An 18,502-nucleotide genomic window follows, 5' to 3' on the forward strand; every position below is an offset into this window, starting at 1 on the left:
ATGTTAAAAATTAAAAGTTTATAAGAAAATAAAAGAGAATATTTTAATATCCTGGAGTAGGGAAGTTCTTACTGAGGAAAGAAGCCACAAAGTGAAAAAAAAAATGATGGTATATATAAACTTAAATAGATCTATACATCAACCAGCACTCTGAACAAAGTTAAAAAATAAATAACAGATTGGGGGAAGATATTTTCAATCATATATAACAAATCCTACAAATCAATAAAAGAGATAAATAAATCCCATAGAAAAGTAGGCAAGGGATATGAAAAATCACTTTTCAGGAAAGGAAATCTTGAAAACCGATAAACATATGAAAAGAAGCATAACTTCATTAATAATGAAATACAAAGTGAAACAAGGAGATATTGCTGAACAGATTGGCATGAATTAAAATGATTGATAATGCCAATGATTGATAAAGATGTGAAGAAAAAGTTTCATGTGAAAGAAATTGCTCTTGCCTTCTTAGAATATAATTTTGCATTATATTTCAAAATTTAAAATATGTATTCCGGGCTGGCGCCGTGGCTTAGAGGTTAAGTGCGTGCACTCCGCTCCTGGCAGCCCGGGTTCGGATCCCAGGCATGCACCGACGCACCGCTTCTCTGGCTATGCTGAGGCCGCGTCCCACATACAGCAACTAGAAGGATGTGCAACTATGACATACAACTATCTATTGGGGCTTTGCGGGGAAAAAAAAAAGAGGAGGATTGGCAATAGATGTTAGCTCAGAGCTGGCCTTCCTCACAAAAAAAAATAAAATATGTATTCCCTTTAAACCAGTATTTTTGCTGCTAGGTATCTACAGTCATATGTCACTTAACAAGGATACGCTCGGAAAAATGTGTCATTAGGTGATTTCGTTGTTGTGCAAACATCATAGAGTATACTTACACAAACCTAGATGGTATAGCCTTCTACGCACCTAGGCTATATGGTACTAATCTTATGGGGCCACTGTCATATATGCAGTCCGTTGCTGACTGAAACATCGTTAGTTGGCACACGACTGTATATAGATACAGTGCAGGGGTGGAAAAGGATATATATGTAAAAGCTATTTCATTGCAGCAATCTCTGTATTATTGAAAAGTTGGAAATAATCTACATGTCCATCAACAGAGAAATGGTTAAATAAACTGTGATACTCTGAAGTATCTAAAATATTTATAAAACAAAATATTAAGTGAAAAATAGTAAGTTTCAGGACAAAATATATAGTACAGTACCATTTATGTAAAAGTTAAAACTTTGTATATGTAATATATTAATGTTTCTAAAGTGGTCTAGAAAACTTTCAAACTTTAACATTGATTACCTTTGGAGAGAAGAATGATATTTAGTGGGAAAGATAAAAAGAGAATTTTTACTTTATTATTCTGTGAATGTTGTACAATGAAATATATTCTTTCTTTTTTTGGTGAGGAAGATTAGCCCTGAGCTAACATCTGTCGCCAATCCTCCTCTTTTTGCTGAGGAAGACTGGCCCTGGGCTAACATCTGTGCCCGTCTTCCTCCACTTTATATGGGACGTGGCCACAGCATGGCTTGACAAGCGGTGCATCGGTGTGCGCCCGGGATCCGAACCCCGGGCCGCCGCAGCAGAGCGCGCTCACTTAACCGCTACACCGCCAGGCTGGCCCCTGAAATGCATTCTTTGTATTCACTTTAAATGTAAATTTTAAAGTTTGAAGCTATTGTGTACAACTATCTGTGAAAACATTTTAAAGTTGAAGCATTTATAAAGAATTACCTGTGAATAAATTTCAAAATCTCTGGGAAAACTGCTCTTTCCAGTCATGGCACAGTAAGTAGTTTAGGCAAGTCTGTTGCTGAAGAAAACTAAAAAGGTGGACAACATAGTTAATAGAAGAGAAGAGCTATTTCAATTTAATTGTGTGATTAGAGTGAAGTGAGAGATTGGGGGTGAGGAAGTGAAGAAAACAGATGTAAACAATAGTTTTCAGGACTTTTGCCATAAAGAGAATCAGAAAAATGGGTTGGTAGCTGGCAGAGGTGATTGGAGTTAAGAAGGTAGGGTTTTTTTGGGTTTTTTTTAAAGATGTATGCATCTAGTAGAGAGGGAATAGTGAATGATGCAGGAGAGAACAGTAAGCACAGGAGCAAAAGCACTAAGTAGGTAAAAGGGAGTGAGATCCAGGATATAAGGAGGGGGTGGCTTTAGATGAACGCATCGACTATTCATCTCTCATAATAGGAGGGGAGGCAGATGTGTACAGATACAGTTAAGTTTCTGACTTTGATGGTAACATGATGATTGCTTTTATATTCTTTAGTACTCCAGAGTTTTCTTTTTGTTGTTATTTTGACACAATATATGTAACGTATATGTAATTTATAAAACCCCTCCACTCAGCTTAAGAACTTTTTCCTATATTTTGTTATTCGGTAGGAAAAATCATAACCCCATATATCCAAATAGTCTTCTCTTACATACTGTTCTTGTCTAAGGTATAATAAGTGAAAAAACAAAAAGTTCTGAACCCTATATTTAATATATTGCCTTTCCTGTGAAAACAACAACAAAAAGAATAATAGATGTTTATGAATATATAGTATGTCTATAAACATACTTCCTTTTCCCAACCCAAAATGCATTATTTTCTTATTAAAAATAAATTCCTCTTTGCATTTAATCACACAACTATTATGAAAATGAGCTCAAGAAACTAGTAGATGACTTGGAGAAGAATGGTGTGGCTACAGTTAAATGGAAGGAGGGAAATACATATTGTATTGTATGACTTCTAAATATTTTTACATTATATTGCTTATTCAAAAATAAATATTTCTTAGCTGTAGGCTTTTTCCTCTTTTTTCTTTCTACTAGTTGTTTAATGAACTTGTTCAAGAGCAAGGTCCCAACCTAGATAGGACATCTGCCCATGTGAGTGGCATTAAAGAATTGGCACGTCGCTTTGCCCTTACATTTGGACTGGACCAAATCAAGACACGAGAAGCAGTTGCCACACTTCACAAGTGAGTGAGCTAAATAAACACTTTCTATTATTTGACCCATTTTTAAAATGACAAATGATAGAATTTTCAAGTTATAAGAACTTTAGAGATTGTCTAGTCTAGTGATTCTCAACTAGGAGGGCATTTTTAATTTGAAAAACACTTAAACCGCCCATTTTTTCATCTTATGAAGTATAAGAAAGTAAAGTTTAATAAAATATTCTTGTCTAGTCTATCAGATGGTGAGAAAATGTTGTGGGAGACATGAATTTAAAAACTGTGCAATACTGATTTGGTCAACCTCATTTGATAACTAAAAACTGAATGACAGAAAATTAAGTGCCTTACAAAAACTCAACACAGCTGCTTGGTACCATGACCAACTCTAATAACCAAATTTTCTGGCAATCTAATTATCTTTCCAGGGTATTCTGTTACCCCTAAAAGATACACATATGAATTTAATTTTGTGGCTGCTTAATTATTTTTTATTACTATTTTTCACAACTTAGTTTTCTAGTGTAAATAATAAAATTAAATATTATGCAAATATGTCATACAAATTAACATTATTTTACCATTTGAATTTATCAGATTTTACTACCTTTAGTGATGATTTCGCTGCCTTCCCAACTGTTTTAAAATTCTAGCCCACTGAGAGAACCACCCTAGCTATCCAGAAAAATAAGATGATATTTTCTTTTACTTCAGGGATGGCATAGAATTTGCCTTTAAATACCAAAATCAGAAAGGACAAGAATATCCACCTCCTAATCTGGCTTTCCTGGAAGTACTAAGTGAATTTTCTTCAAAACTTCTTCGACAGGACAAAAAGACTGTGTAAGTTGCACATTGCAAGAGAAGTGGCTGTTATCATGACACCATTGTAATTTTAAATGTTTAGTTTTTGAGAAAATTTTAATCATCTAGGTATGATTACTGTTGATAACTTAGACTCTGTTTTAAGGACTGTAGTTTTCTTTCAAGTTTTTATATATAGTTGTCTCTCACTGCTCACCTTTTAGTACCCTAGAATTTGCAAGATTAAATTAAGCAAGTGGAAATGATTTCTTATTCTGCAATTCGAAGATGTATGAACATTGGCTTAGCCATTGTATAACCCTTTCTTCTTTTTATATTAATTATATTTTAGTTTTACTTTAAATTTTATTTAACTTCTTTCAAGAAGATTTTTTTTTCTATTTTCTAGTTTTTATAATAACAGTTTAAAAAATAATATATGCAATTTTCAAAAAAAATTTTGATGGAATAAGTTTTATTTAGAACAAACTAGAAACCTTTTTTTTTTTTTTTGTGAAGAAGATTAGCCCTGAGCTAACATCCATGCTAATCCTCCGCTTTTTGCTGAGAAAGACCGGCTCTGAGCTAACATCTGTTGCCAATCCTCCTCCTTTTTTTTCCCCAAAGCCCCAGTAAATAGTTGTATGTCACAGTTGCACATCCTTCTAGTTGCTGTACGTGGGACGCGGCCTCAGCATGGCTGGAGAAGCGGTGCATTGGTGCACGGCCGGGATCTGAACCCGGGCCGCCAGTAGCAGAACACGTGCACTTAACCGCTAAGCCACGGGGCCGGCCCTAGAAAACTTTTTAAGAGAGTGATTCTCTAATGGATGCCAAATTTTATACATTGATAGGAAGGTGAGTCAGTTAAATAATATGCTAAATCAACAGAAATTTGGAGAGACAGTTAAAGCTTATATGAATATTAGTGATAGTTCTAAGGAAGGATCTTGACTTCATGTTGGTCAGAAAATATTTATTAAACCCCTAATACGGTCAGGTACTGTTCTATAGCTATTGTTTTCATATGACCAGGCAGTGAACAATACAAAGTTTCTGCCTTAGAAAGCTTATGTTTAATGCAGGAAGAATGCAAAATTTTCCTTTTGTTGTTGTTTTCTAATTTCATTCCATTTTGGTGAGAGAACATGCTTTGTATGGTTTTAATCCTTTTAAATTTATTGAGGCTCATTTTATGGACCAACACGGTGTATTCTGGAGAATGTTCCATGTATACTTGAGGCAAATGTGTATTCTGCTGTTGTTGAGTGGAGTTTTGTTCTATAGATGTCTGTCAGATCCAGACTTGGCTTATAGATTTGTTTATAGTGTTGTTCAAGTCTTCTATTTCCTTGTTGATCTTTTGTGTGGTTGTTTTATCCTATTGGAAGTGGAGTACTGACATCTCTATTACTATTGAATTATTATTTCTCCTTTCAATTCTGTCAGTTTTTGCTTCATGTATTTTTGGACTCTGTTGTTAGGTGTATATATGTTTATAATTATTATATCTTGCTGATGGATTGACTCTTATACTTATCATTATAAAGTGTCCTTCTCTGTCTCTAGGAATTTTTGTTTTCAAGTCTGTTTTGTCTAATACCAGTGTAACCATTCCAGCTCTATTTCAGTTATCATTTGCATGGTATACCTTTTTTACATCCTTACACTTCTGCATTTTTGTCTTTGAATCTAAAGTGTGTTTCTTGTAGACAGCATAAAGTTGGATCATGGTTGGGGTTTTTTTTTTTAATCTAATCTCTGCCATTATACTTGTTTTCTACATGTCTGTCTTTGTTTTTTCCTCCTTTATTGCCTTCTTTTATATTAAATGGATATTTTCTAGTGTAACATTTTAATTCCTTCAGAAATCTTTAATTGTATTCTTTTAGTTATTAGCAGTTTTTCTAAGCATTACAATATACCTCTTAACTTATAAAATTTACTTCAGACTTATTCTAAGGAGATATAGAAACTTTACTCCTATATAGCTCCATTTCCTCCCTTTCTTTTTAGTGCTTTTATTGTTACACATACTGCATCTAAATATGTTAAAAATTCAACAGTACATTGTTATAATTATCACTTGATATAATCGCATTTCTTTTAAATAAGCTGAGAGAAGAAAGGGAGCCAAGTGTATATTGATAGAGTTTGTTATATTAACCTTCTGTGTGTGTGTGTGTGTAAGATCAGCCCTGAGCTGACACCCATGCCAATCCTTTTTTTTTTTTTTTTTTTTTTTTGCTGAGGAAGACTGGCCCTGGGCTAACATCCATGCCCATCTTCCTTCACTTTATGTGGGATGCCACCACAGCATGGCCTGACAAGCGGTGCATCAGTGCGTGCCCAGGATCCAAACCCAGGCCGCCAGCAGCGGAGCACGTGCACTTAACCGCTACGCCACGGGTCCGGCCCCATATTAACCTTCTTATTTACTATTTCTGGTTCTCTTTGTTTCTTCCTATGGATTGGAAATAACCATCTAGCATCATTTTCTTACTCTTACACATCTTTGCTCCCACTTACTTCTTTTGTTTCTTGTCAGATATATTAACATTTCTGTTATTGGCTCAATGATACAGTAATACATATTATTTTATACACTTGTTTTTTAATAAGTTAAAAGAATAAAGGATAAGTAAATATGCAATTATATTGTCATTTATAACTACCTAGTAATTACCTTTCAGCACTCTTTGTTTTTTCACTGAAGTTCAGATTACTCTCTGGTGTCATTATTTTCAGTCTGAAAAACTTCCTTTAGTATTTCTTGTAAGGCAGGTCAGCCAGTAACAAATTCTCTCAGCTTTTGTTCATCTGGGAGTATTTTTATTTTATCTTTAGCTTTGAAATGTACTTTTGCTAGATATAAGATTCTTGTTTGATAGTTTGGTTTTAGCGCATTGACTATGTTATCCTATTACCTTCTGGCCTCCATTATGTCTGATGAGAAGTCAGCTTTTAAACTTACTGGAGTTCCCTTGTGTGTAATGAGTTACTTTTCCCTTATTACTTCTAAGATTTTTTCTTTATGTTTGGCTTTCAGTGTTTTGCTTATGATGCATCTGGGTGTGGATCTCTTTGCAGTTATCTTGCTTGGACTTTGTTGAGCTTTGAGGGTGTTTAGATTAATGTTGTGCATCAAATTTGGAAGTAATTAGCCATTATTTCTTCAAATTTATTTCTGTTCCTTTCTTCTCTTGGTACTCCCATTACACATGTCAGTGCACTTAATGATATCCCAGTTTCTCTCAGGCTCTGTTCATTTTTCTTTGTTCTTTTTTCTCTCTGCTCTTCAGTTTGCATAATCTCTATTGATATATATCTTCAAGATTACTGCTTCTTGTGCCAGCTCAAATCTGTTGAGCCCCTGTAGTTAATTTCCATTATTTTACTTTTCAACTGCAGAATTTCCATTTGGTTCTTGTTTTTTTATCATTTCTATCTTTTTATTCATATTCTCTATTTAATGAAAGAGAGTGCCATCATATTTTTAATTCTTTAGACATGGTTTTCTTTAGTTCTTTGAACATATCTATAATAATTGCTTTGCAATCTTTGTGGGCCAAGTTTCTATTGCTTGCTTTTTTTTTTTCTTTTTTGCTGTATATAGGTCACATTTTCCTATTTCTTCGTGTGTCTCATAATTTTTTGTTGAAAATTGAACATTTTAGATAATATATTGCATATATGATACATTGTGAAATAGTAACTTACTACTCTTGATAATGATTCTCTGCCCTCTAGTGATTGATGTTGTTGTTTGCTTGGTCATTTGTTTATTTAGAGTCTTGGATGAGTCTTGGATGAACAGACTCTGTGAAGTCTGTTTCTCTTGCACTGCGCAGCCTCTGCTGTCCCTGCTCAGATCTTTTTTCCCTTATTTTTTATCACTTGTCTTGGGTACCTAGGGGTCACCCCTGTCTCAACATAAACTTCTTTTAATCAAAGGTTGTGCTTAAACCTCCTTAGCCAGTTAGATTTTACCTTTACTCTCGGATGTGTGTGTTGCTTGAAGGCTGCTATCACAGTTCAGGCTGTTTACCTTGCCCCACCATCAGCCAAGGGACTAGCAGCTTGGAAGTTCCCTCTCTGATTACTCCTGAGAAGGACAGCCCTGGGCATGCACAGTCTCCCAGACTAACAGGGAAGCATGTGATTTAATTTAATTCAATTTATTTATTTTCACTTTATTTTTTAGGGCAGTTTTAGGTTCACAGCAAAATTGAGGGGAAGGACAGAGAATTCCCAAAAATCCCTGCCTCTACGCATGCATAGCCTCCCCCATTATCAACATCTGCCACCAGAGTGGTACACTTGTTACAATTGAACTTCACACATCATAATCCCCTAAAGCTCATGGTTTACATTACAATTACAGTTCACTCTTGCTGTTGTACATTCTGTCAGTTTAGACAAATGTATAATAATATGTATCCATCATTATGGTATCATACAGACTATTTTCACTTCCCAAAAAATCCTGCGTGTTCTGTCTGTTCGTCCTTCCTCCCCTTCCCCAACCCCTGGCAACCACTGATCCTTTTACTGTTTCCATAGTTTTGCCTTTTCCAGAATGTCATTTAGTTGGAATCATAGACTATGTAGCCTTTTCCGATCAACTTCTTTCGCTTAGTAATATGCGTTTAAGGTTCCTCCATGTCTTTTCATAGCTTGATAGCTCATTTCTTTTTAGTATAGAATAAATTCCATTGTCTAGACGTACCACAGTTTATTTATTCTTTCACCTACTGAAGGACATTTTGATTGCTTCCAAGTTTTGGCCATTATGTATAAAGCTACTGCAGGTTTTTGTGAGGACATAAGTTTTCAGTTCCTTTGAGTAAATACCAAGGAGTGCTATTGCTGGATTGTGTGGTAAGAGTATGTTTAGTTTTGTAAGAAACCACCAAATTGTCTTCCAAAGTGGCTGTAATATTTTGCATTCCCACGAGCAATGTATGAGAATTCTTGTTCCACATCCTCACCAGCATTTGGTGTTAGTGTTCTGGCCATTCTAATAGGTGTGTAGTGGTATCTCATTATTTTAATTTGCATTTCCTTGATGACATATGATGTGGAGTATCTTTTCATATGCTTATTTGCCATCTGTATGTTTTCTTTGGTGAGGTGTTTGTTCAGGTCTTTTGCCCATTTTTTAATTGGTTTGGTTTTTTTCTTATTGAGTTATAAGTTCTTTGTATAGATAACAGTCCTTTATCAAATGTATATTTTGCAGATATTTTCTCCAGTCTGTAATTGTATTCTCATTCTCCAGACAACGTTTTTTGCAGAGCAGAAATTTTTAATTTTAATGAAGTCCAACTTATCCATTATTTCTTTCAGGGATCTTGCCTTTGGTGTTGTATCTAAAAAGTCATCTCTGTACCCAAGGTCATCTAGGTTTTCTCCTGTGTTATTTTCTAGGAGTTTTATAGCTTTGCATTTTACATTTAGGTTTGTAATCCATTTTGAGTTAATTTTTGTGAGTGTAAGGTCTGTGTCTAGACTGATTTTGTTGCTTGTGGATGTCAAGTTATTCCAGCACCATTTGTTGAAGAGACTATCTTTTTTTTTTTATGAGAAAGATCAGCCCTGAGCTAACATCCATGCCAATCCTCCTCTTTTTGCTGAGGAAGACTGGCCCTGGGCTAACATCCATGCCGATCTTCCTCCACTTTATATGGGACACTGCCACAGCATGGCTTGACAAGCGGTGGATCCGTGCGCGCCTGGGATCCAAACCCGGGCTGCCAGCAGTGGAGCGCGCGCAGTTAACCGCTACACCATGGGGCCGGCCCCTGAAGAGACTGTCTTTGCTCCATTTTATTGCCTTTGCTCCTTTGTCAAAGATCAGTTGACCATATTTATGTGGGTCTGTTTCTGGTCTCTCCATTCTGTTCTATTGATCTATGTGTATATTCATTTGGCAGTACCACACTATCTTGATTACTGTAGATTTTTTTTTTCCTTTTTTTCCCCAGCTTTATTGAGATATATTTAACATATAACATTGTGTAAGTTTAAGGTGTCCAATGTGTGATGATTTGATATACATATATTGCAAAATGATTATACTATAGCTTTTTTTTTTGTTCTTTTTGTTGTTTTGTGAGGAAGATCAGCCCTGAGCCAGCATCCATGCTAATCTTCCTCTTTTTGCTGAGGAAGACCGGCTCTGAGCTAACATCTATTGCCAATCCTCCTCCTTTTTTTCCCCCAAAGCCCCTGTAAATAGTTGTATGTCATAGTTGCACATCCTTCTAGTTGCTGTATGTGGGACGCGGCCTCAGCATGGCCAGAGAAGCGGTGCGTCGGTGCGTGGCTGGGATCCGAACCCTGGGCTGCCAGTAGCGGAGTGTGCGCACTTAACCGCTAAGCCACAGGGCCGGCCCCTGTAAGTATTCTTTATCAAGTTGAGAAAGTTTCCCTCCATTCCTAGTTTACTAAAAGTTTTTATCATGAATGGATGTTGGATTTTGTCAGATGCTTTTTCCGTATCTATTGATATGATCATTTGATTTTTCTTTTTTTAGCCTGTTGGTGTGTGATGGATTACATTAATTGATTTTCAAATGTTGAACCAGCCTTGCATACCTGGGTTACATCCTGGGTTATATCATGGTTTATATAATTCTTTTTATATATTATTGGATTCGATTTACTAATATTTTTATTGAAGATTTTTGCATTTATGTTCATGAAAATATTAGTCTGTAGTTTTCTTGTAATGTCTTTGTCTGGTTTTGGTATTAGGGTAGTGTTGGCCTCATAGAATGAGTTAGGAAGTGTTCTCTCTGCTTCTGTATTCTGAAAGAGATTGTAGAGAATTGGTGTATTTTCTTCCTTAAATGCTTGGTAGAATTCACCAGTGAACCCATTTGAGCCTGGTGCTTTCTCTTTTGGAAGGTTATTAATTATTGATTTGGTTTATTTAATAGATATAGGCCTATTCAGATTGTCTATTTCTTCTTGTGTGAGTTTTGGCAAATTGTGTGTTTCAAGGAATTGGCCTATTTCATATAGATTATCATTTGTGGACATAGAGTTGTTGATAGTATTCCTTTATTTTCCTTTTAGTGTCAACAGGATCTGTAGTGATGTGTCCGCTTTCATTTCTAATATTAGTAATTTCTGTCCTCTCTCTTTTTCTTAGCTAGCCTGGCTAGAGGCTTATCAATTTTATTGATCTTTTCAAAGAACCAGCTTTTGATTGTATTTTCTCTATTGATTTCCTGTTTTCAGTTTCATTGATTTCTACTCTGATTTTTATTATTCCTTTCCTTGGACTTTGGATTTAATTTGGTCTTTTTTTCCTAGTTTCCTAAGGTGGAAGCTTAGATTATTGATTTTAGATCTTTATTCTTTTCTAATGTGTGCATTCAGTGCTATAAATTTCCCTCTAAACACTGTTTCAGAGCATCTCACAAATTTTGATAAGTTGTGTATTTATTTTCATTTAGTTCAAAATATTTTTAAATTTCTCTTGAGATTTCTTCTTTGACCCACATGTTATTTAGAAGTGTGTTGTTAAATCTCCATGTATTTTGGGATTTTCCAGCTATCTTTCTGATATTGATTTCTAATTTAATTCCATTGTGGTCTGAGAGCAGACATTGTATGATTTCTATTCTTTTAAATGTTTAAATTATGTCTTCTTGGAGAATTGTCCCCCTTTACTCAGTATATTATGCCCTTCTTTTATCCCTGATAACTTGCGTGGCTTTGAAGTCTGCTTTGTCTGAAATTAATATAGCTATTCCTGCTTCTTTTGATTAGTGTTTGCATGGTATATTTTTTCCTATCCATTTACTTGTCTTTATATTTAAAGTGGGTTTCTTGTAGACAACTTATAATTGGGTCTTGTTTTTTGATCCACTCTGACAATCTGTGTCTTTTACTTGGTGCATTTAGACCACGGATGTTCAAATTGATTGTTGATACAGTTAGATTAATATCTACCATATTCCTTTCTGTTTTCTATTTGTTGTCCTTGATCTTTGCTCCTATTTTTGTCTTCCACTCTTTTTCTGCCTTTCGTGGTTTTAATTGAGCATTTTATATGATTCCATTTTCTTTCCTTTCTTAGCATATCAATACCTTTTTTTTAAGTGGTTGCCCTAGAGTTTGCAATATACATTGACAGCTAATTCAAGTCCACTTTCAAATAACACTATACCACTTCACGGGTAGGGTGAGTACCTTATGATAACAAAATAATCCAGTTCATCCTTCCCATCCCTTGTATCATTGCTGTCATTCATTTCACTTATATACCTAAGCATACATAATCAAATCCATTGTTGGTATTATTATTTTGAACAAACTTACTTGTTAGATCAATTAAGAATAAGAAAAAAAAGAATAAGAAAAACATTTTTATTTTACCTTCACTTATTCCTCCTTCTGTGCTCTTCCTTACTTTATGTATATCCAAGTTTCTGACCTATACTATTTTCCTTCTCTCTAAAAAACTTCTTTTAACATTTCTTGCAAAGCAGGTCTACTGGCAGCAAATTCTCTCAATTTTTATTTGTCTGAGGAAGTCCTTATTTCTCCTTCTTTTTGAAGGATAATTTTGCAGGGCACAGAATTCTAGGCTGGTGGGTTTTTTCCCTTAACCGTTTAAATATTTCATTCCACTCTCTTCTTGCTTACATGGTTTCTGAGGAGAAGTTGGATATAATTCCTGTCTTTGTTCCTCTATAGCAAAGGTATTTTTCTCCTCTGGATTCTTTCAGTAATTTTTCTTTATCTTTGATTTTCTGTAGTTTGAAAATGATGTGCCTAGATGTAGTTCTTTTGAAATTTAGCCTGCTTGGTGTTCTCTGAGCTTTCTGGATCTATAGTTTGGTGTTTGACATTAATTTGGGAAAATTCTATGTCATTATTAATGTTTCAAATATTTCTTCTGTTCCTTTCTCTCTTTCTTCTCCTTCTGATAGTCCCATTTTGCATATGTTACCCGTTTTGTAGTTGTACTACCATCCTTGGATATTCTATTCTGGTTTTCTCTGTCTCCATTCTCTTTGCTTTTTTAGTTTTTGAGGATTCTGTTGATATATCCTCTAGCTCAGAGATTCTTTCCTCAGCTGTGTTCAGTCTACTAATAAGCCCATCAGAGCCATTCTTCATTTCTGTTACAGTTTTTGTTTTGTTTTTTGATAAGGAAGATTCGCCCTGAGCTAACATCTGTTGCCAATCTTCCTCTTTTTTTGCTTGAGGAAGATTAGCCCTGAGCCAACATCTGTACCAGCCTTCCTCTATTTTGTATGTGGGTCACCACCACAGCATGGCTGATTAGTGGTGTAGGTCTACATCCAGGATCCGAACCCACAAACCCAGGCTGCCTAAGCGGAGCATGCTGAACTTAACCACTTCCCATGGGGCCGGCCCTTCTGTTACAGTTTATATCTCTAGCATTTCTTTTTGGTTCTTAGGATTTCCATCTCTCTGCTTTCATTGCCCATCTGTTCTTGCATGCTGTCTACTTTTTTCCGTTAGAGCCCTTAGCATATCGATCGCCCCTGGCTTGGTGGTTAGGTGCGTGCACTCCGCTACTGGTGGCCCGGGTTCGGATCCCGGGCGCGCACCAACCCACCGCTTCTCCGGCCATGCTGAGGCCGCGTCTGACATGCAGCAACTGGAGGGATGTGCAGCTGTGACATGCAGCTATCTGCTGGGGCTTTGGGGATAAAAAGGAGGAGGATTGGCAATAGATGTTGGCTCAGAGCCGGTCTTCCTCAGCAAAGGGAGGAGGATTAGCATGGATGTCGGCTCAGGGCTGATCTTCCTCACAAAAAATAAAATAAAATAAATAAATAAATTTCCAGTCTGATAATTCCAACATTTCTGCCATGTCTGGTTCTGAAGCTTACTCTGTCTCTTCAAATTGTGTTTTTTGCCTCTTGGTATGCCTTTAATTTTTTCTTTTTTTTTTTCTTTTTTAATTTTTATTTTCTTATTTTTTTTTTGAGGAAGATCAGCCCTGAGCTAACATCCATGCCAATCCTCCTCTTTTTGCTGAGGAAGACCACCCCTAAGCTAACATCTATTGCCAATCCTCCTTTTTTTCCCTTTTTCTCCCCAAAGCCCCAGTAGATAGTTGTATGTCATAGTTGCACATCCTTCTAGTTGCTGTATGTGGGACGCTGCCTCAGCATGGCTGGACAAGCGGTGCGTCAGTGCGCACCCAGGATCCAAACCCAGGCCGCCAGTAACGGAGCGCACGCACTTAACTGCTAAGCCATGGGGCCAGCCCCCTGTGTTTTTTTCTTGATAGCCAGACATGATGTATTGGGTAAAAGCAACTGCTGTATATAGACCTTTAGTAATGTGGTGATGAGGTTTGGGCTCGGGGAAGCTATCTGTAGTCCTTTCATTAGGTCACAGTCCTTTAGTGAGCCTGTGCCTCTGGACTGTGAACTTAACACATATTACTCAATTTTTTCTTCACCCTTAGGTTGGACAGAATAGATAGAATGGGCTGGAGTTGGGTATTTCCTTTCCCCCAGGTCACTTAACCTCTGGTAATACCTCAGCAAGTTAAGCTCTGGTTAACTAGTTTCCCCTCCCCCTGCTGGAAACACAACAGGAATTTTCTCTGATATTTACTGTGGGAACCTGGTTGAGCTTCTGGAGGTAAATCTCACAGTATTGTGGACCCTATGACTGGGTCCCCTTGGAGTTTTTAACTCGCTGAGTTGTCCACGGTGAGCTTACAGTAAATCGTGAATTACACAGGTTTTCCTACTCCAGCACTGGTTCCCAAGGTTGTTTCCACTCATGAGTCTGCTCCAGTAAGCTGTGACCCCCTGTATTCACCTGTGTCAATCTTGGGGGCAGTGAGTCTCCTCTCTGATTGATCCAAGAAGAGTTGTTAATTTTTCAGTCTGTTCAGCTTTTTACTTGCTGTTAGGATGCACTGGCAACTTCCAAACTCCTTACATGCATAAATGGAAACTAGTCTATCGTGATTTTATTTTTTTACCATTTTAGCCATTTATTAAGATTACAGTTCATCGGCATTAAGTACATTCACATTATTGTGCAACCACCACCACCGTCCATCTCCTGAACTCTTTTCCGTCTTCCCAAATTGAAACCCTGTGCCCATTAAACACTTAACTCCCCATTCCCTACCCCCTGCCCCTGATAACCACCCTTCTGCTTTCTGTCTCTATGAATCTGACTCCGTAAGGTACCTCATATAAGTGGAATCATACAGTATTTGTCTTTTTGTGACTGGCTTATTTCACTTAGCATAATGTGCTCAAGGTTATCCATGTTGTAGCATGTGTTAGAATTTCCTTCCTTTTTAAGGCTGAATATTATTCCATTGTTACCACATTTGTTATGACCACATTTTGCTTATCCATTCATCAGTTGGTGGACACTTGGGTTGCTTCCACTTTTTAGCTATTGTGAATAATGCTGCTATGAACATGAGTGTACAAATACCTCTCTGAGACCCTGCTTTCAATTCTTTGGGGTATATACCCAGAAGTGGAATTGCTGGATCATATGGTAATTCTATTTTTAATTTTTTCAGGAACCATCAAACTGTTTTCCACAGCAGCTGCGCTATGTCAGATTCCCAACAACAGTGCTCTAGGATTCTGATTTCGCCACATCTTTGCCAACACTTGTCATTTTCCTTTTTTTTTTTTTTTTTTTTTTTTTTTTAAATATAGTAGACATCCTAATGGATGTGAAGTGGTTATCCCATTGTGGTTTTGTAATTTTTCATATATAATTTTTTTTTCTTTAAAAATTTTTGTGTGTGAGGAGGATTGGCCCTGAGCCAACATCTGTGCCCATCTTCCTCTATTTTGTGTATAGGATGCTGCCACAGCATGGCTTGACGAGCGATGTGTGGGTCTGCACCTGGGATCTGAACCCATGAACCTTGGGCCACCAAAGCAGATCGCGCAAACTTAACCACTACGCCACTGGGCCAGGCCCTTAAATTTTTTTTATTGAGGTCACATTGGTTTATAACATTATATAAATTTCAGGTGTACATCATTATATTTTGACTTCTGTATAGACTGCATCGTGTTCACCACCAAAAGTCTAGTTGGCATCCATCACCGTACACATGTGCCCCTTTACCCCTTTTGCCCTCCTCCCACCCGCTTCCCCTGTGGTAACCACCAGTCTGTTCTCCACATGTGATTTTACTTGTAAGTCTGGCTTACTGGGAGTTGCTCTTGGGTCAGAGCAGCATATTGTTCAGCCAATGTTTGGTTAGAGTTTGTGTTTTAAGCCCTTTGTGCCAGTGAGGCTTCCTCCCTGTGTTGAGAGATCTGTGTGGGGCCTTGGGAATGATCTCAGGCTGCCCCCATCCCCTGTTCTGTTTGCCTGTGAGTGGGTGCAGCTTAGCATATGCACAGAGCCTTGCCCACTCCCAGGATTGACTGTGATCCCAGGAGGGCTCTTCTTGGCTGTCTTTTCCCTGGTTCTCTGTTAAATTTCTGGCTCTACTCTCTATTTGTTGCCACTAGTATCAAAGAGCTACCAGCACCCTCTTATTTACTTTTCATCAAGATCTCCATTGTTTTTAACAACACCCTTAGGCAAGGAATTTTCTATACTCTATTCCAGATAAAGTCAGTCCACCCAGACAGAGCTGCAAAGCTTCATCCTATGGTCTGCCTCAGCCCCTAGGCAGAATCTGTATGCCATTGAACAGGAGCTGGGGGCTGGGATAGCATCTCTCTTGACTCCCAGAATAATACCCCTCCTCTACAAACAGAGGCCAGGGATAACCCCTGGTTCTTGGCTTGCCTCTCCAGGTATGGAACCTCTGCTCTGCAAGGGAGCTGAGGTGGAGTGGGGCATTCAGGGCCCCAGTATGCTCAGCCTGCTGTGCCTAGGGTAGTTACTACCCCACAAGTATGAGATGGGAAGGAAAAGGGAGCCTCATTCCTCCTAGCTGCTGCCCAGAATAGAGCTTCTGCAACACGCCAATAGCCTCCTTCTTCCAAGGTAGCTCTAGACAGAGAACTAGAGAGAGAGGAAGCTCCCGTCTTCTTATCCGTGTCTGCCCAGAGTAGAGCTCCTAGAGTAGAGTTTCCATAACACAGAGCTGTGGTAGAGGAGAGGAGACAAGGGAAGGGAGCAGATGGTGGTTCAAATGCTACAAACTGTAACTGTTCTTACTGAGGTTTAATAGACTTTCTTTAATAAATGTTTCTCCATTTTCTGTGTGCCCTTAGGACAATTTCTAAAGACTTTAAATGATTATCTTTTATAATTTTCACCAGTTAAAAGGTTGTTTTACTGGGGAGAGGGTATGCCAGGCTTCTCCCTCCACCATTCCAGAAATCCTGCCTTGGTTTGAATACTTTAAAAGAAAATTCAGGGGCCAGCCCTATGGCTTAGCGGTTAAGTGCGCGCGGTCCATTACTGGCAGCCCGGGTTCGGATCCCGGGCGTGCACCGACGTGCTGCTTCTCCGGCCATGCTGAGGCCGCGTCCCACATACAGCAACTAGAAGGATTTGCAACTATGACATACAACTATCTACTGGGGCTTTGGGGGGAAAAAAGGAGGAGGATTGGCAATAGATGTTAGCTCAGAGCTGGTCTTCCTCAGCAAAAAGAGGAGGATTAGCATGGATGTTAGCTCAGGGCTGATCTTCCTCACAAAAAAATAAATAAACAAATAAAAGAAAATTCAGTAACCTTTTTGAGCCAAACTTCTTATTTTTTTTTTTAACATTGGTATTTAAAAGCAAAGGAAGAAATATAGGAAGGACCACACACACACACACATTCTTTCTCTCTCTCTCTCTCTCTCTCTCTCAGTAATACATTTGCTTGCTTAAAAGTATTCCAGGAATATGTGAAGCAAAATCTTAAATTCTCAGTCCCTCTCTTTCCAAAGGTAACCACTGTTAACAGTTTAATGTGTGTCCTTAGGGAGTCTTCAGAACCCTCAGAGAGAGCGTCAGGTTATGAAAAAATTAAATAAGTGATGCATGAACTGCTTCCATGAAAATCACTGCTTCTTCTGTTGTGTTTCTAGTCATTCATACCTAGAAAAATTCCTTACGGAGCAAATGATGGAAAGGAGGGAAGATGTATGGCTTCCACTCATCTCCTATAGAAATTCGTTAGTCACTGGAGGTGAAGATGATAGAATGTCTGTGAACAGTGGAAGCAGCAGCAGCAAAACCTCCTCAGTAAGGAATAAGAAAGGACGACCCCCACTTCACAAAAAACGAGTAGAAGGTAAGTCTGCCTTTACACTATGAGACAAATAGTTTGCCTGATATTATCGACATAAATAAAGTGGCAAACGATATTTTGTTTGCAGCAAGATGACACTGTTAAGCACATTATTTCCTTGTATGTTTGATACACATTGAAAGGTTCAAGCAAAAAGGTAGGAATAGACAAAGTGGGACAGAAAAGGGTCAAGGAAAAAGAAGTTAAAAGAGCATGGAACACTGAGGAAGATAGGCATGGAGAAAAAGAGGAATCAGTTATGAAGGTTTATAAAATTGATTCTATACCATAGTCCTCTAATACATTAAAACTTAAGATAGTCACAATGGTATTTTATCGAAATTCATCCTAATATAGGAGAGATTCTGGTAAATTGAGGCTAGCCCTCTGCAACAAACTGAATATATCAGAACAACTTTCCATTTCTACCACTTGGATGGATAATTTATTTTTTATTTATTTATTTATTTTTTTGGTGAG

General features: G+C 37.5%; 1 protein-coding gene across 4 annotated transcripts in view; it reads left to right on the forward strand.

Moving 5' to 3' along the window:
- Positions 1-18,502, forward strand: part of STAG1 (STAG1 cohesin complex component) — a 354,666-nt gene that overhangs the window by 325,873 nt on the left and 10,291 nt on the right. For all 4 annotated transcript variants that reach the window (XM_004419341.2, XM_087430526.1, XM_004419340.3 and 1 more), the window contains 3 exons: positions 2,858-3,006; positions 3,697-3,825; positions 17,820-18,025. In XM_004419341.2, coding sequence (XP_004419398.1) covers positions 2,858-3,006; positions 3,697-3,825; positions 17,820-18,025 — 484 coding nt within the window. The remainder of the gene's footprint in view (positions 1-2,857; positions 3,007-3,696; positions 3,826-17,819; positions 18,026-18,502) is intronic.

Source organism: Ceratotherium simum, chromosome 5, assembly GCF_057802395.1.
Source record: "Ceratotherium simum simum isolate JZ-2026a chromosome 5, ASM5780239v1, whole genome shotgun sequence".
Lineage (NCBI taxonomy): Eukaryota > Metazoa > Chordata > Mammalia > Perissodactyla > Rhinocerotidae > Ceratotherium > Ceratotherium simum.